Below are 23,581 nucleotides of genomic sequence, written 5' to 3'. Positions count from 1 at the left end.
GCAGCATGTTCAACCTCCTTTTATTTATAAAATTAACATACAAACCAATCATATTCAGCCACATAGGCAAATATGCAAATCAACCAACGGAAACAGTAACCGCCATTTAAAGTTACAGTAACCAAAACATAAACCGTTTACATCCAGGCCTAGCTAGGCCTGAGATTATGGGATGTTGTATACCAACAGAGAGGTTCTACATGGAACTGGAGAAATTCTATAAAGAAGACCACACCAGGGGAAAAAAAAGGGGGGGGGCAGGGAAAAAAAAAAAGAAGACCACACCTTCTATAAGATCATTGTTGGTGATTTTAATGCCAAGATAGGTCTGAGAAGGTTGCCCGAAGAACTCCACATTGGGACACCTGGCCTAGAATGGAATGATCAGGGTGAGAAACTGTCTGAATTCATCATGTTGACCAAGACCATCCATGGTAACTCACAGTTCCAGAAGGCCGAATCTAAACGCTGGACATGGGAGTCTCTCAGTGGACAGTTCCACAATGAAATTGACCACATCATGTTCAATTGAGGGTTTTGCCTGACCAATGTTGCTGTTGTCCCAAAATTTCAAACGGGATCAGACCACCGTCTCCTTCGTGCGAAATTCTACTTCACAGAGCGGAGAGAAAAGTCTGCAAAATTTAAGTCTAAGAAGGTAACTCCCAGAATGACCACCTACTGGGAGCTCTTTGATACCCTTGATATCAACCCCTTATCAGATGGGTATTGGGTGAATATCCTTTCCCATTCTGTAGATTGTCTTTGTATTCTGGTCACTGTATCTTTTGCGGTGCAGAAGCTTTTTAGTTTAATATAGTCCAATTTGTTTATCTCTGTTTCCATTTGGTTGATCAGTTGTGTGTCATCTTTGAAGATACTTTTAACTTCAATATCGTGGAGGGTTTTACCGACCTTGTCTTCAATGTACCTTATGGTTTGTGGTCTGATGTTGAGGTCTTTCATCCATTTTGTTCTGACTTTTGTGCATGGTGTTAGGTCGAGGTCTAAGCCCATTCTTTTGCATGTGGTTGTTCAGTTGTGCCAGCACCATTTGTTAAAGAGGATTTTCTTCCTCCACTTCACATTTCTTGCCCCCTTATCAAAGATTAGATGATCATACATTTGGGGTTGTTTGTAGGGATATTCCACCCTGTTCCATTGGTCTGTGTTTCTGCCTTTGTTCCAGTACCATGCTGTTTTAATTGTTACTGCTTTGTAGTAAAGTTTAAGATTGGGAAGGGTGATGGCTCCCATCGTCTTTTCCCCAAGGATTGTTTTAGCTATCCGTGGGCGTTTGTTGTTCCATATGAATTTTAGGATTGTTTGGTCTATTTCTTTGAAGAATGTCATGGGTATCCTTATAGGGATCACACGTTGAATGTGTATAATGCTTTGGGGAGTATTGCCATTTTGACAATGTTGATTCTCCCTACCCATGAGCAGGGTATATGTTTCCATTTCCTCATGTTCTCTTTTATTTCATGGAGTAGCATGTTATAGTTTTCTTTGTAGAGGTCCTTTACTTTCTTAGTTAAGCTAATTCCAAGGTACTTGATTTTCTGGGGCATGATTTTGAACAGGATTGCTTTTTTCATGTCCCTTTTCTCTGTTTCATTGTTTGCGTATAGGAAGGCCATGGACTTTGGCTATTGATTTTATAGCCTGCAAATTTACTGTACAAGTCTATTGTTTCTAAGAGTTTCTTTGTAGAGGCTTTGGGCTTCTCTAGATATAGTATCATATCATCTGCGAATAGTGAGAGTTTGATTCCTTCCTTTCCTATCTGGATGCCCTTAATATCTTTTTCTTGCCTAAAAGCTATTGCAAGTACCTCCAGTATTATATTGAACAGAAGTGGTGAGAGTGGGCATCCTTATCTTGTCCCTGATCTTAGAGGAAAGGCCCTAAGTTTTTCCCTATTGAGGATAATGTTTGCCATAGGTTTATGGTAGATGGCTTTGACTATCTTGAGGAAAGTTCCTCCCAAACCCATTTTGTGTAGGGAGCCGCTTTACAAGCCTGGCTCTTATCTCCTAGTCAGACAGCCTGGCTCTCTGATTCTAACAGAGGCTTGTAGCAAGGTTGCCACTATGGTTGCCATTTGTTTCTCAATAGCCTATGCCTGTAACAAAAGGACATGCCAATCTGCATTTGTATGTGGGTCCAGACACCATTTCCCCCTAACAGAAAGGTATAAGTAGTAGCTGCTAGTAGAATAAACTCTTTCTCTTCCTCCTTGCTGCTTTCTGGCTCTGCGTCTGCGTCTGTTTATTTGGTTGTGTCCCCTTCTCAGCTCCACAAAGGGTCCTCCCTGCTGGTTAGTGATGGGACCCCACACCTGGCGCCCAGTGTGGGGCAATAGGGGACCACCGAACGCCTGTTCAGGTTCACGTCGGCCGACAAACTCACGAAGAAGGTGAGTATCTCTGAGGGTCTCCTCTCTCTTGGCGCACACCCTGGTATGGGACCCTGGTATGGGACCCTGGTATGGGACCGGGCTCGAATACAGTCTCGTCACGCCCTGGTATGGAACTGGGCTCAAATACAGTCTCATGTTAAGGACGATATGGTCAATGGCGGAAAGGCTTGAATTCCCTTGTCTTGTGTGTGTGTGTGTGTGTGTGTGTATGTGTGAGTAATTGTGCAGTCTTGGACATCCTCGTCCTTGTACTGAGTCTGTGGCTCCATGACTTGGCATCCTTAAGATCCCTTTAAGGTTACGGAGTCCGACTGGGCTGTCTGCGACTCTATGAGGAACATATGGTCTAGGGTTGTGCTAGTTTAGACACTGTCCGCAAGTCACCGCTCAGGCTGATCCACTTTGGCTAAGTTCCTCACCGGCCAGACATGCATCTGAGTGGTCCGTTATGAGTGTCCCCGTCTCCCCCTTCTTGTGACAAACCATAAGCCTTGTTCCTTTTGTGTTTTCATTTCTGTCGAGTTGGAGGAAACAGCCTCCCAGTGAAGACAGTCACTGTTGGAAGGTTGAATCCCTTTGTCCTGTGTTTTCATTCCTGTCGAGTTGGCAGAAACAGCCTCCCAGTGAGGACAGTCACTGGTGGAAGGTTGAATCCCTTTGTCCTGTGTTTTCATTTCTGTCGAATTGGCAGAAACAGCCTACCAGTGACCCTTTCTTTTCTCTTCTTGCTTTATGGCCTGCTTATCCTCTGTTTCCAAGGCTCCCTCAGTCTGTGGGGATGAGGCCACCCCCATGCACGGGGCTGACTCCTCAAATTCTACTATATAGACTCTGACCATCCTGCTCCCCTACCTGAGCCCTCCCGTGCGGAGGCGCCTCTGAGACTTTAACCTGTGATTTCTGGTATCTCTGATCCCTTTCCTCTAGAACCCGAATCCCTGCCCCCGGAGGACGGGGCTATCCTGGAAGATGAGGTGGCGAAGTATTGTGAGGAACTGGCTCAGGACAGACCAGAGGAATCTATTTAGCTTTCTTAAGACTCTTTTTACAGGAGCCAGCATTATAGAATAACTTGTCTATCTGTCCCTGAGCAAGGAATTTGAATACAGGCACCCTGGGTCGCAAGAAGAGTGGTGGTCAGACCAGATAACCAGACCCATATCACACGACCCATATCATAAGCCCCAGGACTGCCCCCAGAACTGGGACATTCCTGAATATTGACGTGAATACTGATCTCTAAAGCCATAGGCTAAGGAGTGATGTCCTTTTAAATGGATTGGTTAAGAAAGTTTGTAATATTACAAATCTATTTGCTATGAAATGCGCGGGCTCTGCTGTAACGGCCGGGGAAGGCCTATATAAGATCTCCTTTGGAGAAGCTCGGGGTCTTTTGCCCAACCTGCTGGACCTGCGTGTCCGTGTAGGCGGCTGGACCCTGGCTAGCCAGTCTTACAATAAACCCTGCTTGCTGTTTGCAGTCTCTGGAGTCTCTTTGTCAGTAAGGGAGATCTCGATCTGTGCCCTAACAGTATCAGCCCTCAGCCCCTTGGCCCCCATCAGGAAAACAGCCACCCCCTTATCTGTCCCATGCCACTGCCTTTTTAAATTCCCCATATGACGCCAGTGAGGCAGTCCACCAGCTTGCCCGGGACACTGCCGCCTTACGCGCAGTTCTCCAACAGAAGCAGGAATATGTCCAACTTTTGACTCAAATAAGGCAGCTGGATAAGGAACTAGTGAGTGCCCTGCAGCCTTCTACACTCTCCCGAGGACCTAGCGTCTCTCAAGGACCTAGTAAAAAAAGCTTGGTCTCTCCTTCATCCCACCAAACTCTAGCTTCATATGTCGATCCCACCACCCAAAAAATAGGGCTTGCTATAGGGGCTGATTTCAAACAGCCTGCCATTCAACCAGCGAACAGCCAGAACAAGCTGTGCTTTGGTTGTCAACAGCCTGTACATCTTTTAAAAAGCTGTCCCAATAAAAAACCGCGGCCCAGACCTAAAACTCCTTGCCCTGTGTGCAAACAGGGTTTCCACTGGGCATCAGAGTGCCGCTGGAAGGCCAAGCCAGGAAACTTGATTCGGAGCCAGCCCCAGGGCCCCCAATCCGCTCCCCCTCCCATGACTGGGGCACCTCAAAATCATGGGCCATTCAACCTATCGGCATTCAATCCCTTTGCAAAGCCATCCCATACTCAGCCGGATTGGACCTCTGTGCCACCTCCCGCACATTATTAGTTAAAGAACAGGGTCCCCAGATAGTGTATGTCAACGCCTGTGGCCCTTTGCCATCTGGAAATTTTGGCCTAATTATTGGACGGGGCAATATGCCGACTCAGGTTGTGCAAGTACTCCCCGGGATTGTAGATGCTGATTTTCAAGGGCAGATTGGAGTAGTAGTTGAATCAACCTCCCCGTTTTTAATCCTGGATGCTGGCGCGCGGCTAGCACAGCTAGTTCAATAAGCCTGTGTGGGTGGACCAGTGGCCCTTCCCATTGAAAAAATTACAGCCCACCATGTTGTTAGTACAGGAAAAACTTGCGGTGGCGGCAGAGGCCGGCGGGACCCAGCGGGGCCCGGTGCCCCACCCCCATAGAACCCACCTCCTCCCCGTGGAACACACACATTTTTTGTTTTATAAAAAAGAAAAAACGGCAGTTGGTGACTGCTACAGGATCTATGGGCAGTAAATAAAACCATAGTCATTTTTGGGGCGCTTCAACCTGGACTACCATCCCCAGCAGCCATTCGTTCAGAAATGTATAAGATAGTACTCGATTTAAAAGACTGCTTTTTCTCAATTCCCTTGCATCCTGATGATCGCCCCCATTTGCCTTTAGTTTGCCAGCTACTAATTATAAAGAGCCCATGCAACGTTTTCAATGGAAAGTTTTACCCCAGGGAATGGCAAATAGTCCCACACTGTGTCAAAAATTTGTGGCTCATATTCTTGCTCCCATCAGGGCACGATGGCCTGACATTTATATGGTTCATTATATGGATGATATACTGCTTGCTGGATCTAATCCACAGGCCACTATGCTCTGCTACAATCAAGTAATCTGTGCGTTTACTCAGTCTGGCTTTCAAATTGCCCCCAATAAAATTCAGACTGCTGACCCTTATACCTTTCTTGGATTCTGCCTCCAGGGGTTTCGTGTACTTCTGCAGAAAACGCAATTGAAGCTTACTTTGTTAAAGACACTACATGATTTTCAACAACTGCTTGGGCATATTACATGGCTCAGTCCCTATCTCAAACTTACCAAAGGAGATCTTATGCCCCTTTATGACTTTTTGCGTGGTAATGCTGACCCTTCTCCCCCTCGGAGTCTGACACCAGCGGCCCGAGAATCCCTAGTTCTCATAGAGAAGGTGATTGAAAATCATTTTATTTGCTCTCTAGATTACCAGCAACCCCATTGTCAGGGGGATAAGACCAAAGATAATGTGGACGTCCATAGGGCAGGTTCAGGAATCTCAGTGTGAATGTGGTGAGTGGGGTGCGCACCCGAGTGAAAGAAGGATCGGTCCGAGTGAGTGCAGGAGTGTGCTTTGTGCGTGTGCCCTTAGTGTGTGTATTTGTCTCATTATCTTTCTCTTAGTTCTGCTTATTATTATCAGCAGAGAAGGCAGGAAAATGTAAGATCATGTGGTTAAGTGTTTGATAATATCAGGAATGAAAAAGTATATCACTAAGGTAGCCTATCCCCAAGTGTGATAAGAAGATACTAGTTCCCTGCCTCAGAACTAGTCTTGACCAAGAAAGAAAAATGCTAGCATCTGACCACCTTAGGTTTCAACATTTTTGAAAAGGTTTTGCGGCTTATATCAACAAAAGCACTTTCTTTTTTTTTTTTTTTTGCTTTTTTTTGGGTCACACCCGGCAATGCACAGGGGTTGCTCCTGGCTCTGCACTCAGGAATTACCCCTGGCGGTGCTCGGGGGACCATATGGGATGTTGGGAATCGAACCCGGGTCGGCCGCGTGCAAGGCAAACGCCCTATCCGCTGTGCTATTGCTCCAGCCCCCAAAAGCACTTTCTTGACCCATTTTTAACAAGCAGGAAACTGGCTGCTCAGGCAGAGAAATGGGGAGCAATGTTCCCAATCGGCCGACGGGGCTCATTTTGCCCTGGGGACTGCTCTTTCCTTTCTCAGTCTATCAGTTTTTTCCTGCCATTCCTGAAGGGTCAGATTGATCGATCGAGTATATATTTGTGTATATGTATGTGTGATGTCTATTGTCTGTCTGTCTGCCTGTCTGTCTGTAGAACACTCGAGTGTCAGAGCTAGTTTGAAGTCAGTAATTCTTAGACCTGGACAAACAAAATCAAGGGAGGTCAGAGTGATGTGAAACCCAGCAATTTAAAAGATCTAGGTATCTTTGGAACTTGTTAGATCAGGTTTTAAACAAAGATTTTAAATCAGAATGTGGCACCTACAAAGAAATTGAAATTTTCAATCTAAATTTCTTATTGGAAGAACATTAATAGTTATTAACAGTTGAAATTCTTTTTTTTTTTTTTTTTTTTTTTGCTTTTTGGGTCACACCTGGCGGTGCACAGGGGTTACTCCTGGCTCTGCACTCAGGAATCACTCCCTTGCGGTGCTCAGGGGACCATATGGGATGCTGGGAATCGAACCCGGGTCGGCCGCGTGCAAGGCAAACGCCCTACCCGCTGTGCTATCGCTCCAGCCCCAAACAGTTGAAATTCTTTTGAATTCCAGTATCTGTACTATCTAGAAAAAGCTACAGAACTAGAGCCAGAAACTAAAGTGAAATAAGTTCAGAGAGTACAAGGCTTTATCTTACAAGGCTCAACCAATTTTATGAAAAATAAATAAATAAAAATTTTTTAAAAATCAGGCCATTTTACAAATAATAGAGGCACAGAAGCCATTAACATTAAGTTTCTTCATGTTTTTATAAACAATGGCAGTTCAAGTATTCTCTTAAGCTAATACCAAAGTTTGGTAAGAACCAAAGGCCTTTTTCTGTGTTCGACAGCATGTTTACATTGTGAAATTATTAAAAGTATCTGGTGTAGAAAGCTGTGGTTTGAACTAACTATGGTATAAGAACTATTGAACTTAAGCCAAAGAAGGTTTACTCATGGGGCCGGAGCGATAGCATAGCGGGTAGGGCGTTTGCCTTGCATGCGGCTGACCCGGGTTCGATCCTCGGCATCCCATATGGTCCCCCAAGCACCGCCAGGAGTATTCCTGAGTGCAAAGCCAGGAGTAACCCCTGAGCATCGCAGGGTGTGGCCCAAAAAGCAAAAAAAAAAAAAAGAAGGTTTACTCATGTTTCATAAAAATTGATGGTTTAAAGGTCTTATGTTATTGTGTCAATGTACACACATACATTTGCATTCAATTATTAAAATGTGAGCTGAAATAATTGTAGTAAAACAGGTACGAAGAGTAATGGTTTAGTTAAAACATGAATTTCTAGAGATATAAAATTGGTTGCAAAACTTATCCTATCAGTGTTTTATTTGATCTGAGATTTTTTGATAAAGCTACTTAGCTCAGGGTTATAAGGGGTTAATCTCAGTTGTCACCTTGAGAGTTTTTAAAGATATTTCCCTGAATCTGCCCATCCCCCTGCATTCCCAGCTCAGCAAGCTCTGCCTCAGTCAGACTGGATATGCAGACCCTCCCTAACCTCAACAGTGAATTCTAATCACACTTTTGCTCAGCAGAAAATACTTGCTAATTTAGTTTGTTAACTCTTCCAGGTATCTGGCTCTTGCAACTTTGTAAATGAGAAAGGGATTGGGAAACAATTGATTTTTATATTTGCATTAAAATCTGACAAACACACAATAAGGGAAATAGTGGGAAACCTCCTTGTAGGAGGAAAAGTCTCTGCTTATATTTTAACAGATGACAGACCTACTAATCCATTCTGGATCCTGCTACGGCCTCATCTGGAGTAAAATTAAGAAGAGGGAGGTGATATCCACTCTAACCATAGCCACGCTGTTTGGAATTGGACTGGCAGCTGTTTGGAACTGCACTGGCAGGAGCCAGGACTGGTATCAATTCACTTGCAACCCAGTGGAGCAGATTCTCATCCCTTCGAGTAGCTACTGATGAGGACCAGGAGAGGATCGAAACCTCCATCATCATCTCAAGAAATCCCTGACGTTCCTGTCTGAAGTGGTGTTGCAGAACAGGAGAGGACTGGACTTATTATTGTTGCAACAGGGGAGGATTATGTGCTGCCCTAGGGGAGGAATGCCGTTTTAATGCTCATTTTTTGCAGATCACAGGAGTGGTCCGGGATTCCATGACTAAACTCAGAGTAGAATTTAAGATTACTTACTCCCCTTGCTGGGTCCACTGTCAGCTGTATTATTGTTAGTTACTGTTGGCCCTTGCGTTTTAAATAGAATCTTGGCTTTTATTAGACAACAAATTCAGCAATTAGAAGCCAAGCCTATACAGATTCATTATCATTGGCTTTGATTTGCAGGACGCTCACACCTCTGTTCAGATTCCTACCTCATCTTCCCCCAGTTCTCTACCTTGAAGGATGCTAATGAATCCACCTGGACCCGGGCTTTTGTTTTTGATTACAGTTTCAATTTCCCTGATATTAATGAGTCTATTCAGGTATTCCAAGTCTTCTTGGTTCAGTCTCGGGAGATTTTAGGAATCAAGGAATTTATCCATTTCTTTTAGGTTCCCTTGTTTCGTGGCATAAAGACTTTCAAAGTAGTCTCTGATGGTCTTTTGAATTTCATTGGTTTCTGTTGTGATGTCCCCTGTTTCATTTCTGATTTGGCTTATTAGGGTTCTATCTCTCTCTTTGTGAGTCTTGCTAGTGGTTTATCAATCTTGTTTATTTTCTCAAAGAATCAGCTCTTGGTTTCATTGACCTTTCAGATTGTTTTCTGGGTTTCCATGTCGTTAATTTCTGCTCTGAATTTTATTATTCATTTCCTTTGGTCTGGTTTGGGTTACTTTTTCTGGTCCTTTTCTAAGGCCTTGAGCTGTGAAATCAAACTATCTATGTAGGTCCTTTCTTCCTTCCTGAGGAATGCCTGCAGCGCTATGAATTTCCCCCTTAACACGGCTTTGGCTGCATCCCTTAGTTTTTTGTAGCTCGTGTCTTCATTCTCATTTGTTTCGAGTTATCTTTTGATTTCCTCCTTTATTTCCTTCCTGACCCACTCATTGTTCAACACTGAGTTGTTTAACTTCCAGGTGTTTGACTTGTTTCTCTGCATCTGTGTGTGATTAGCTTCTATCTTCAGCGCATCATGGTCTGAAAAGATAGTTGATGCAATTTCTGTCTTCCCGATTCTACTGAGGTATATTTTGTGACACAGCACATGGTCTATTTTGGAAAATGTTCTGTGTGCACTGGAAAAGAATGTGCATTCTTGCTTTTTGGGGTGTAAAGCCCTATATAGATCTACTAGCCCTCTCTCTCTTCCATTTCTTCCTTCAGAGTCAGTGTTTCCTTGCTGAATTGTGTTCTTGTCGATCTATCCGTAGGTGATAAGACGGTGTTGAAGTCTCCAATTACTATTGTGCTGCTAGCGATGTCCTCCTTAAAGTCTGTTAGCAGTTGTTTTAAGTATTTAGCTGGTTGCTCATTAGGTTTGCCTATGTTTTAGAGTGTAATTTCTTCCTGTTGTAAATATCCCGTGATAAATAGAAAATGACCTTTGCTGTCCCTTAAAATCTTTTTCAATCTGAAATCTATGCTGTTGGATACTAATATGGCCACCCCAGATTTTTTGAGGGAGTTGTTTGCTTGCAGGATTGTTTTCCATCCTTTCACTTTGAGTCTGTGTTTGCTCTGACTGTTCAGATGTGTTTCTTGTATGCAGCAGAATGTTGGGTTTAGTTTCCGAATCCATTTTGCCACTCTGTGTCTCTTGATTGGTGCATTTAGGCCATTGACATCGAGAGAGATTATTTTCATGGGGTTTTGTGTCATCTTTCTGTGGGGTTTGTTGTTCTTGTAGGGTTTTCCTTGTTTTACAGTAGCCCCTTTAAACCTTCTTTTAAGTTTGGTTTTGAGTCTATGAAGTTCCTGAGCTCTTGTTTCTCCGTGAAATAGTGTATGGTTCCTTCAAGTTTGAGTGAAAGTTTAGCCAGATAAAGTATTCTTGGTGAGGCATTCATTTCATTGAGTTTTTTTCACTATGTCCCACCATTGTCTTTGGGCTTGGAGGGTTTCCTCTGATAGGTCTGCTGTGAATCTAAGGGGTGCTCCTTTGTATGTGATTTCCTTCTTTGACCTTGCTTGCAGTATTGTCTCTCTGTCCACAGCATTCATCATTCTGACTATGATATGCCTTAGAGTCTTTTTATTAGGGTCTCTTTTTGTTGGTACCCTTCGAGCTCCTTGGATCTGGATGCCTGCTTTCTCCATCTCTGGGAATTTCTTAGCAATGATGTCTTTTACTGTGTTTTTTTCATTGGGGTTACTTCCCTGTGCTTCTGGTACTCCAATGATTCTTATGTTGTTCCTCTTGAGGTCATCCCCTAGGACTTTGATTTGCTCTAGTGCCACTTCGAGGTCTTTTGCCATTATTTGTTGTTGCCTGTAAGCTTTCTGCAGCTCATCTTCAAGCTCACTGATTCTGTCTTCAGCTGTAGCCATCATACTGTTGAGGACACCTACTGACATTTTTAATTCATCTACAGATTCCTTTATTTGTGTCACTTCTGTTCATAGCTTAGAAATTTCTGCTTTCGTTTCTTCCTGCATTTTCTTGGTGGACCGTTCCAAAGCTTAATTCATATCCTCCCTTAATTTATTGGATGTCTGTTCCAGGATTGTCGCGCGCCGCTTCGACCAGCGAAGAAACACGCAACTCGGAGATCCTTCTTGCCACGATTTATTCAGGGACTTTCCATGAATTGGGAAAGAGGGGAAACGGGGAAAGAGGAGAGAGGGACGAACGAGGGGGAACCCCTAGCTAGGCAGCTTCCCCCCTTATAATACTTCTCCCTGCTTGTTTGCCCCCAAGTGTCTGCAGCTGATAAACTAGCCACAACTTGTGGGCGTGACAAGACATCCTGATTCCCCATCAGGTGTTGTTCACGAAGCACGGTGAAACCAACAAGAAGCAGGTGTTCACGAAGCACGATCCCATGGAGGCTCTCCACACAGGGTTACTTTGAGTTCATCAACCATCTTCAAGATTTCCTCTCTGAATTCTTTATCTGAGAGGTCATATTTGTGGGTAACCCCTGTTGGGGCTTCTGGAATCTTTTCTTTATCCTCTCCTCGTGGTGGGCATTTTCGCCATTTCTTCATATTGTTATGGAGCTATAGAGTTGGAACCTTCTAGTTGTCTATCCTATTCCCTCTTGCTGCAGGGGGGGATTCTGGATGAGTTTAGTTGATGATGGTAGTCATTTTCCCCTTCTAGGATAGTTCCTTACTCTCAGGCGCTCCTCCTCGTTTATGTGGGGCCTCTAGTGAAGCCTTGAGGCTATGCTCTCTTTCCGAAGGGCTTGTGCAGCTTCTATTGTTCACGAACAGTTTTTGTGAAATTAGAATAGGCTAATGGACTATTGGCATACAGTGATTGAGATGTCCAGGGTGTTCTTCAAAGAAATAGGTTATACAGATTATGATCTAAATCTGCAGAACAGGGGATGGAAAAAAAATCAGGCAGGAGGCCACGCCCCCTGAGACCACGCCCCCTAAGGCCACACCCCTTGAGGTACAGGCCACGCCCCCAGCAAGCACTTGTGGGACAGGACTAGGGGCCAGGTACTGGGGTGCTGGGGGGCTGTCAGGGAATGGGAGGGTCAAGTGGTTGGAACCGTCCGAGGGCTGGGCGTGCACACACACACACACCTCTCCGAGGAAGAGTGGAGCTAGGACAGCAGGCAAGGATGCTGGGCCGTGACTGGGGCACTGGGCCGGTCAGGCGGCAGGAACAGTCCGACGACCTGGCGCACACACACACACACCTGTCCAGCGCCTCTGTTTATTTCTTAAGGAGGTAGGTTGCAGGGTCTGAGAGGCAGGACAGCAGAAAGGGGATTTCCTTGCTCACAACTGACCTGGATTCAATCATGGGAACTGCACATGGCTCCCTGAGATCTGCCAGGAGTAAGCCCTGAGCGCAATTTGGGTGTGACCGCAAACCAAAAACAGAAGGTAGATTTCCAGGTGGGAACTAGTGATTCATTTCCTGAAAACCCAGGAGTCGGCCCTGAGCAGTGCAGGTGTAGACCCAACCCACTTCCCCTCCCCAACCACCACCCAGTGAAGACCTTGGGGCTGGAGCAACAGCCCAGGGGCAGGACTTCAGGCCGGGTAGGAGAGAGACAGCAAAGGGTTTCTGGGTGGCCCCGTGGGGGCGAAGGAGAAAGAAGGTTCCGGGCTGTGGGCAGTGAGGCTCCCAGCCAGGGGGTCCATGTGTGTGGGAATAAGGAAACTGCAGCGGGTCCCACACACGGTCTCTCCCTCTGCCCGACAGGGCGCAAGTAGGTCAGCCCTGGGGACTGCTGGGCCCCAGCTGTGAGAGGGTCCAGGAGATCCCACATGGAAAACACTTCCAAGGAGCAAACACTGAAATACATTGGCGCCAGGACAGTTGGTCATGGCACCTCAGGAAACTGCACAATCATGGCCAAACCCCGAGACCCCAAAGCTCAAGAACCCCAAGACTCCCTGGCTCAAGGACTAGAAAGAAGAGAGGGAGGGACTTGGAGGGAGGGAAATGAAATCATAAAAGAGGCAAAAAAAAAGCCTTGTTCTTGAACTTTGTCTCTCTAGGCCCCTTTATTTGTTTAAGATAGATGGCCAGAACAACAGATAGGTGGGCCAATGACAAATATAAGGAGGGTCCATAAATTTTAGGAGATGCGGTACCAGGGCTTCTCAAAGTGGGCGCTGATATGATGATTGATTACGGTGTTTGCAATCATGATTCATGATTAACACAGCCGTTAATCATGAATCATGTAAGTTCAATAATCATGTTTTCTCATGAATTATGTGACTTGATTCAGCATGTTCTTTCTGTTCTTTGAACAGACCAACAGCAGCTGCACTTCTTACCGGGAAACTTCACTTTTCCTAGAAAGTTTGAAAGCAAAAATGAGGCAAAACAAAGAGAACATGTGTGAGCTCCACGATGCCCATTTCCTGATGCTTTTTTTTTCTTTTTGGGTCACACCTGGAAATGCACAGGGGTTACTCCTGGCTTTGCCCTCAGGAATTAACCGTGGGGGTGCTCAGGGGACCATATGGGATGCTGGGAATTGAACCCAGGTCTGCCACGTGCAAGGCAAATGCCCTACCCGCTGTGCTATCACTCCAGCCCCTCCTGATGTACTTTATTGCTGAAAGAGGAAGCCTCAGTTTACCCTTGCCAGCTGCTGTGGACAGCCCCATTGTTTTTTGCTGGCCCATGTCCATATTTTCATTGTTGAAAATATTGAGGAACCTGGGAATCACGCACTAAGAGAGACCTACCGTCACTCTCCAGTCGCACCTGCATCAGTATCTGGCTACTTCCTTTCTCCTAAATAAGTGTTCCCTGGATGAGTTTAAGCTCCCTGTGAAATCTCTCTGGGGGAGCACAAGAATTGGGGAGCACAGGTCCATGTCTGGGCCCCCTCACCTCTTACCACCAGGTTCAGTCCTGGCACTTGGGGATGGGAGCCCTCTCCTGACGCACACACAAGTACATGATGCCCTTTGGGGCCGGAACAACCACCTTCCAGTGGACCCCACATGACGGCCATGCCAAGAGAGGCTGAAGGGGAGAATAGTCTAGGCTTTTCAGGTGCATCTTGTTCTCTCAGGTCCAGAAGTGGCTCTGCAGAGGGAACCCTTGTGAGAGCAGGGATGGCCGCTGTTCCCGAGAAAAGTCCCCTCATTTTCTACAGGGCCCAGGGTCAGTGAGCCTGGTGGACCCAACTGAGCACACAGAGAATCATGTGTGAGCACCAGAGCTGGGCGTGGGAGCCGCCCCCACAGCTACAGCCACAGTGGCGGGAAGGAGAGAAAATAATAACAGCGAGAACCAAGTAACAGTAACACAAGTTCCAAGCAAATATGAGTGAGAAAGTGAGCCTGAGCTTCTTATACAACTTCCTGATCATCCAGGAGGAAAATCCAAACCTCATGAGATCTAAAGATTTCTGTTGTTCTGTGGATGTCTGTGTGTGCCTTTGTGTTACATATTTGTGTGTGTTTGATGCATGTCTGTCTCTGTGTTTGTCTGTGTGCATGTTCGCTGCCACCTGTTCAGGACTAAACCTGCCCTTTGTGCTTTCATGTGGTCCCCAAAACCATTGCTCACAACTTTCCCACAATCAGCTTCTCCCTCACCCCATATCCTGAGAGTCCTGGCAGGAAAGGGGGTTTCTCTCTTACTGTGAACTATCCATCAGCAAATGCCGGGGTTCTGACACCAGACTCACTGGAGGGGCTGGAGACAGTTGGAGCCGGGTTAAGGCTGTTGTCTTGACTGAGGCTGACTCTGGTCCAATCCCCGGCACCTCATGGTCCCTGAGACTTACTGGGAGCGACGCATGAGCACAGAGCTGGGAGCTGCCTTGAGGACCAGTGAGGGAGGCAAAAGCCAAACAGAACAAAAGCCCAGAACAGAGAATCAAACCAATCCCTTCAATCCCCACACTCTGCCCGCCGCCAAGAAGGAGCCCCCACCTCCTGCCTGGACCTCACAGTCACCTCTCACTGGGCCTCTGGCTTCCACCCCGACCCCACAGCCTGATCCCCAAGAAACACCCAGGGGGACCCCAGAACACAAGCCCAGATGCTCCCCACGGTGCAGACTGAGTCCCTCATTTCTCCTCTTTACTGTTTGGTTGGTTGGTTTCTGGGCACATGGGGCTGTGCTTGGGCTCAGTGCTTGGGGGTGAGTCCTAGGGGTGCTCAAGGGATCCCTTGGTGCTTGAGATTGTTTTCAGCATCCAAACCCTGTCCTTAGGTTTGTGGGCAGGTCTCAGGGTGGAGTTTGCACCTGAGCAAGGAAATGCGGGGATTTTATAGCTGAGGTCAAAGCTATAAAAAGGGCTTTTGTTCTGCCTTCTGGCAGTTTGTGGAGTAGACACGGGAACAGGCTCCTGCAGCAATAGCAGCTCTGGTTTCCAGCACAAACGGAATCAATCAGCAGAAATTGGCCTCCAAGGATTGATGGAGACCCTGATCCCCTGGCAGCCCTTTAGGACCCTCATCATGGCTCGGCCCCCCACTCTGCCAGGCCTGACTCTGCTGCTGTCTCTGCTCTTACTGCCCTGGGCACTCACCAGAGCCGGTAAGTGACCCCTTCTCCTGCGCTCGGACCCCAGGCTCCCGTATAATCCCAGCCCTGCGCAGTGCTCTCCCCACTCTGCACCCCCACAGGCAAGATCAATGGCTCTGCAGGGCCCTTGCAGTCATTAGGGAATTGGTAATGCCCATGGGCTCAGTCAGCTGACAGAAGGGGCCCAGCACCCCATTGCACTCTGCCCCCAAATGTCCAGCTCTGAGGGTAGACATGCTTCAGCATTCACCCTAGCAATGACCCCTCACTGTGCCCCTCACCCCAATGTTCCAGGGATTGGGTGGCCTCTCCCGAGTCAGCCTCAGCTCAAAACAGGGTCAGGCATTGAACCCCTGGAAAGGCACCTCAGTGTCCCCAGAAATGCTGGAGGGCGGAGGGGATGGACTGTCCGTGAGTGAGAGGCCGTCAGACCGTGTTCTCAGGGGCTGTTACTGGGGCTCAGGGTCCAGGATGGGTTCCAGGGTGTCTGAGCAAGTGCTGGGCACCAGGTGCTCTAAAGTCTGGGTCGGGGCCGTGAGTTCAAGACACTCAGAGCATCTTTTGCAGAGTTTGAGGGGGTTCAGAGTCTTTCCAAGGGAAGTTCCCACAGGGGGTGTGCCTGGACCCATCCAGCAGAGGGTTTTGCATTCTTTGACTAGATGCTAGAACTGTTTATTTTTTTGGGGGGTGTTGTGGCCACACACAGCAGTTCTCAGGTATTCCTCCTACATCTCTGCTCAGGGATCACACCTGGATGGCTTGGGGGGACATATGGGGTGCTGGGCATTGAATGCAGGCCAGCTTCATGCAAGGCAAATGCCCTCCCTGCTGTGCTATTGCTCTGGCCCCAAGCTTACTGTCTCACACACACACACACACATACTCACATCTATACAGAAGCATACTCACCATTCATGAGTGCACGTTCTCTAAATACCAGTATTTACAGACAGATACATGTATATGTTACAGAGGGGGATGAGATTATTGATCACAAACAGATATCAGGGGCTGGAGCCACAGCTCAGAAGTTAGGACTTGCCTTGCCCATGGCCAACCCAAGTTTCAGTCTTGACACCACATATATATATATATATTTAAAATTTTTTAAATTTTATTGAATCACTGTGAGATAGTTACAAGCTCTCATGTTCGGGTTATAATCTCACAATGATCAAACACTCATCCCTCCACCAGTGCACATTCCCCACCACCAATATCCTGGGTATACCCCCCTTTCCCACCCTCCCCCTGCCTCCATGGCAGACAATATTCCCAATACTCTCTACTTTTGGGCATTATAGCTTGCTACACAGACACTGAGAGGTCATCATATTTGGTCCATTATCTACTTTCGGCATGCATCTCCCATCCCAACTGGTTCCTCCAACCATCATTTTCTTAGTGATCCCCTCTCTATTCCATCTGCCTTCTCCCCTTCGCTCATGAAGCAGTCTTTCAGCTATGGGGCAATCCCCCTGGCCCTTGTATCTACCGTCCTTGGGTGTCAGCCTCATGTGATGCTACCCTACACTCCACAAATGAGTGCAGTCCCTCTATGTCTGTCCCTCTCTTTCTCACTCATTTCACTTAGCATGATACTCTCCATGCTTATCAATTTATAAGCAAATTTCATGACTTTATCTCTCCTAACAGCTGCATAGTATTCCATTGTGTAGAAGTACCAAAGTTTCTTTAACCAGTCATCTGTTTTAGGGCACTCGGGTTGTTTCCATATTTTGGCTATCGTGAACAGTGCTGCAATAAATATATAGGTACAGATGTCATTTCTACTGTGCTCTTTTGCATCCTCAGGATATATTCCCAGAAGTGGTATTTTGGGGTCATATTGGAAGCTCAATTTCTAGTTTTTTTTTTTTTTTTTGCTTTTTGGGTCACACCCGGCAATACACAGGGGTCACTCCTAGCTCTGCACTCAGGAATTACCCCTGGCGGTGCTCAGGGGACCATATGGGATGCTGGGAATCGAACCCGGGTTGGCCGTGTGCAAAGCAAACGCCCTACCCGCTGTGCTATCATTCCAGCCCCTCAATTTCTAGTTTTTGAAGGACTGTCCATATTGTTTTCCAGAAAGGCTGGACCAATTGGTATTCCCACCAACAGTGAAGGAGCGTCCCTTTTCCCTCACATCCACGCCAGCACTGGTTTCTTTTGTTCTTTTGAATGTGTGCCAGTCTCTGTGGTGTGAGATTATATCTCATTGTTGTTTTGATTGCATCTTCCTGATGACTAGCGATGTGGAGCATTTTTTCATGTGCCTTTTGGCCATTTGTGTTTCTTTTTTTAGGAAATTTTTGTTCATTTCTTCTCCCCATTTTTTGATGGGGTTGGAGGTTTTTTTCTTATACAATTCTACAAGTATCTTGTATATCCTGGATATTAATCCCTTATCCCCGTGGTGTGTCCCTTAGTCATCAGAGTAGAAAGTGGGCTCAGGAGGTCAGTTTTATATTATGAGACTTGAGAGAACTTGGGACTTGCAAGAGGGGTATGCAAGGAGGGCATCAACAATGAGAACCACCCCCAGGGGGCTGGAGTGATAGCACAGCAGGTAGGGCGTTTGCCTTGCACGTGGCCAACCCGGGTTCGATCCCCATCCCCGGCATCCCTAATGGTCCCCCAAACACTGCCAGGAGTAATTCCTGAGTGCAGAGCCAGGAGTAACCCCTGAGCATCGCTGGGTGTGACCCAAAAAGCCAAAAAAAACCAACCAACCAAAAAAAAAAAAAACAAGAACCACCCCCAAAAGGGGGTCAAGGGACAGAAGGTGAGGGCAAGTGCCCAGCCTGCAACTGGCAGATGTATGAAGACAAGGAGGGCTTCCCTGTCCTGTCCTGGGGTCTCTGTGCCAGCTTTAGGAGATGAGCATTGGAATGTAGGAGGGAAAGTCTCACCTGCACCCATGTCACCCCATTGTCTGCTCACCACTCGCTGCATCCTCTCGGGAATAAGGACCAGGCTGGTCCCTGCAGCTCCTTGGCAGGAGGCGGTGACCCTGAAGGTCTGGCCCTGAATATGGCACTCCAGGACTCCCTCTGGACTCCCACAGATGGGCAAGAACTGGGATCCAACCCCGCTTCAGGCCCATCTCAGCCCAGCCACCAGCACTAGAAAGGGACCTGGTGTGTTCTGTACCTCCGTTTTCTCTCCCGGCCAGTAGGGGGCGGCAGTGGGCGGCAGCTCAGCGCTGGCACAGGGCCTCACCATGGGCGGGTGCTTCCAGCTCAGTCACCACCTGGGCCCGCCCCAGTCTCTGGGCCCCACTGCAGCGTATTCTCAGAATCACTATCGGGAAGAAGGCACAGAGCACACAGGCGCCTGGGCAGCTGCCCTGCACCCCAGGGCCCTCGCGTGGCCCACCTCCTGCCCAGCTGGTGCTACACCCGCTGTTCTGGCTGTGGCTGTTCTGGCGTCCTGTGGATGCTGGTGGGTGACCCACACCACTGGCTTCCCCTTCTCCCTGCACTCAGCCCCCCTGACCTCCCCAGGCTAGAGTTGTTCTTCCTGGCCCCTAGTCCCAGCCACCCCCGGATGCAGGGGCAGCTCAGTCCCCTGGGGGGAAAATCGGTGTGGAAAAATGCAGCAGGGTGGGACCCACAGAGACCCCCCAGGCTGCTGGACATTCTCCCCAGGGCCCCCAGATCAAATACCAATGCATGGCAGGGCCAGGGCCCAGCGACCCAGATGTGTGGCTCTAGGGTGCCCGGTCATGGTGCGCCCAGCCTGCACCCACTCAGTGACCACCTGCTGCTGTCCCTGAGGGGGAAGGTCAGCAGAGCACAAGAAAGTATGCTAGCAGGTATGAGAAAACTGCATTCAGATGTGACAGAATGAAAAGTATGGCAGGAAATAGAAGGTCTGAGCAGCGGAATAACAGTAGCTGATGAAAAGACTGAAGAGCTCTCAGATGAGATGAAGATCTGGAAGACTAGAAGCTCAGGCCACAGTAGAGTGGGGAGGGCACTTGCATTGCATGCAGCTGACCTGGGTTAGATCCCTGGCATCCCAGGGTCCCATGAGCCCCCCCCCCCCCCGCAGGAGTGATTCCTAAGTGCAGAGCCAGGAGTAAGCCTCAGGCACTGCTAGGTGTGGTCCCCAAGAAAATAAACAAAAGGAAAAAGTCTAGAAGACTTAAAAAAATCTGAAAAGAAATGAGCTGTACACTAGAGACTTGTGGACTTAGTTCAAGAGGAACAATATAAGCATCATCTGAGTCTCTGAAGACCAAGGAGGCAAGCTTGAGAAGAACCCTCCATTAAGGAAATTGTAGATAAGGATTTCCCAGAGTTGAAGAGTGTAAGCACTGAGACCCAAGGGAACAGAAGGGCCCCAGCAAAAGTGAGTCAAATACAAAACTCCAAGACATGGTAAAATCAGAATGACAAAGCCCAAAGACAGAAATTAAAAATACTGAAAGCAACAAGATCTAAAAATGAATCTACATATAAAGAACTCCCATAAGAATCAGAGTAGATCTATCAAATGACTCTCCAATCAGAACAAAATGGTGGGATATAGTGAAAAAAAGCTCGTTGAGATGAAAACTTCAGCAAGAATAGTTTATCCAGGGCCAAAACAGTAGTACAGTGGAAGGACTTTTGCACACGTGGCTGACCCGGGTTTGACCATTGACACTCACATAGTCCCCCAAGTATGCCAGGAGTAATCCTTGAGCACAGAGTAGGCCCTGAGCATAACCTGGTGTGACCCCAAAATCAAAATAAATAACTTCTTTTTAAAAGGAGATTTTTTTTTTTGCCTTTTGGGTCACACCCAGCCATACACAGAGTTACTCCTGGCTCTGCACTCAGGAATTACTCCTGGTGGTGCTCAGGGGACCATATGGGATGCTGGGATTCTAACCCATGTCAGCTGCGTGCAAGGCAAACGCCCTACCCTCTGTGCTATTGCTCCAGTCCCCCCCCCCCCCCCCACACACACAGAGGAGCTTCTTTAAAGTCATGATACAGTTCTCAGCATTTTGTCACTAAATGTTGCACTCACTTCTGTGCTTGTGGCCACCCTCTGCTGGATACAGAAAGGTCTGTTATTCTTAACTTGTTAAGGTTTTATGCTTTTTCAGTAATGAATTGATGTCTCACTTATATTAAATGTACCAGTATAATCAGGTGACACTGTTACTGTGAATGTGGATTTCCCTATGCTGGTGGGCTTTTGAGAATTCTATGAAAGATTTGCATACAAAACTCGGGAGTCAGAGTTTATTGTACAGATTAAGGTAGATGGGTCCGGGTCCCTCCCAAGGTGTTTTTACCCGTGAAAGACTTTACCAGTCCTGTCCTACACTGTCTGCAGCCTCCCGTGAATGAGTCACTGGTCCTGTCCCACGCTGCCCTGTCCCGTGAGCGACTTGCTAGTCTCCAGCCACAAGCACATGTGCGTGGGTGAGACTTCTGTGCTCAGCACCTTGTCACCCCCTGACATCCCAGCCCTGCCTGGGCATCTACTGAGCCCTGCCTGTATTCTGCTCCTGTCTGGCCCCGAGTGGCCTGCCTGGACCGGGCCCTGTGTCCTGGCACGCCGCCCTACCTGACGGTTATCAGGAGCCGTTACTGGGGCTCAGGGCCCAGGTGGGCTCCAGGGGTGTCTGAGCAGGTACTGGGCGCCAGTTGCTCTAAAGCCCGGGGCGGGGCTGTGAGATAAAGACACTCAGTGCATCTTTTGCACAATTTAAAGGAAGTTCAGAGTTTTTCCAAGGGAAATAACCACATGGGGTGTTTCTGGACCCATTGGGCAGAGGGTTTAGGGTTCTTTTTAGTGCTGGATCACTGTATTTTTAGGTTTTGAGAAATATTCCCACTGTTTCCCAGAAGTGGACCAGAAAGTGAAACCTGCTTCCTCTGCCCCCACCACGCTGCTCCCAGCCCGTGTTGGCTCCTCCTGCACCCAGGCCCCAACAGCACAGGGGGAATGAGCGCTCACTGCCCTGTGGGTGTGCGTGTCCCTGAGAATCCATGGGGATGGGGTGAGAGACACACTCCCCAGGCCCAGAAGTCAGAGAAACAGCAAGAGTGAGGTGCAGTGAGGTGAGGCGTGTCCTGGCCTCTGGCAAGAACAGGTGTGGGCTGGATGGGTCTTGGCTCAGGGAGCTGCTGGGAGACTAAGGGCTGAGATGGGGGAAGCCCTGGAACCGCCCTGACTGTGGGAGCACTCGGGAGTGCTCACTCTCCTCCTCCCTTTTCACTAACTAGGAAAAGGACCAGAGAGGCCCAGGAACCAGCCTGAGGCCTCCCAGCAGAGCTCTCTGTCTCCTCTTTCAATTTTCTTTCTTGTTTTTGTTTTGGGTACTACTCTGGGGTGAGAGGTTACCTAAGAAGTCTCCAGAGCACTGGTTTATTGAATAGAAGAGCCTTTATTAGCTTGCAGGGGCTGCCCAGCCTGAGAGCACGGGGCTCAGCGCTACCAACAGCCTCAACCTGCTTCCAGGCAGAGTTTTCATACATTCTTTTTTCTTTATAATTAAAAAAAAAATTTTTAGGTCACATCTGGCAATGCGCAGGGATCACTCCTGGCTCTATACTCAGGAATTACTCCTGGCGGTGCTTAGGGGACCATGTGGGATGCTAGGAATCAAACCCGGGTTGGCCGCGTGCAAACCCTACCCGCCATGCGTTTTCATACATTTTTATCACATCCTGTTTGGCAATATCAATTGGGAAATTTTCTTTTTTTTTTTCTGTTTGTTTTTTTGTTGTTGTTGTTGTTTTTTATAATTTATTTTTAATTAGAGAATCACCGTGAGGGTACAGTTACAGATTTATACACTTTTGTGCTTATACTTCCCTCATACAAAGTTCGGGAACCCATCCCTTCACCAGTGCCCATTCTCCACCACCCGTAAACCCAGCGTCCCTCCCACCCTCCCCACTCCCATCTCCCCCCCACCCCACCCTGCCACTGTGGCAGGGCATTCCCTTCTGTTCTCTCTCTCTAATTAGCTGTTGTGGTTTGCAATAAAGGTGTTGAGTGGCCGCTGTGCTCAGTCTCTAGCCCTCATTCAGCCCGCAACTCCCTTCCCCCACATGGCCTTCGACTACAATGTAGTTGGTGATCGCTTCTCTGAGTTGACCTTTCCCCGGAACGTGAGGCCAGCCTCGAAGCCATGGAGTCAACCTCCTGGTACTTATTTCTACAGTTCTTGGGTGTTAGTCTCCCACTCTGTTATTCTATATACCATAGATGAGTGCAATCTTTCTATGTCTGTCTCTCTCTTTCTGACTCATTTCACTCAGCATGAAACTTTTCATGCCCATCCACTTAACTACAAAATTCTTGACCTCCTTTTTTCTAACAGCTGCATAGTATTCCATTGTATAGATGTACCAAAGTTTCCTCAACCAGTCATCCGTTCTGGGGCATTCGGGTTTTTTCCAGATTCTGGCTATTGTAAACAGTGCTGCGATGAACATACATGTGCAGATGTTGTTTCGATTGTACTTTTTTGCCTCTCTGGGATATATTCCCAGCAGTGGTATTGCTGGGTCAAATGGGAATTCAATATCTAATTTTTTGAGAGTCGTCCAAATTGTTTTCCAGAAGGGCTGAACCAGTCGGCATTCCCACCAGCAGTGAAGAAGGGTCCCTTTCTCCCCACATCCTCTCCAACAGCGGTTGCTTTTGTTCTTTTGGATGTGTGCTAGTCTCTGTGGTGTGAGGTGGTATCTCATGGTTGTTTTGATCTGCATCTCCCTGATGATTAGTGATGCAGAGCACTTTTTCATGTGCCTTTTGGCCATTCGTATTTCTTCCTTGGTAAAGTTTCTGTTCATTTCTTCGCCCCATTTTTTGATGGGGTTGGATGTTTTCTTCTTGTAGAGTTCAACCAGTGCTTTATATACCATTGATAT

The 23,581-nt window shown here is 47.5% G+C and overlaps 1 protein-coding gene across 1 annotated transcript in view; it reads left to right on the top strand.

The window, feature by feature from the left end:
- The window catches only part of LOC129406854 (poliovirus receptor homolog), a 65,199-nt gene that overhangs the window by 34,937 nt on the left and 6,681 nt on the right, over positions 1–23,581 (top strand). Inside the window, exon 5 of the mRNA XM_055146451.1 lies at positions 15,486–15,704. Coding sequence (XP_055002426.1) covers positions 15,486–15,704 — 219 coding nt within the window. The remainder of the gene's footprint in view (positions 1–15,485; positions 15,705–23,581) is intronic.

The sequence above is a fragment of the Sorex araneus genome, chromosome 8 (genome assembly GCF_027595985.1).
Source record: "Sorex araneus isolate mSorAra2 chromosome 8, mSorAra2.pri, whole genome shotgun sequence".
NCBI lineage: Eukaryota > Metazoa > Chordata > Mammalia > Eulipotyphla > Soricidae > Sorex > Sorex araneus.
Note: the sequence above shows the minus strand (reverse complement) of the source record. Positions and strands in the feature narration are given on the sequence as shown.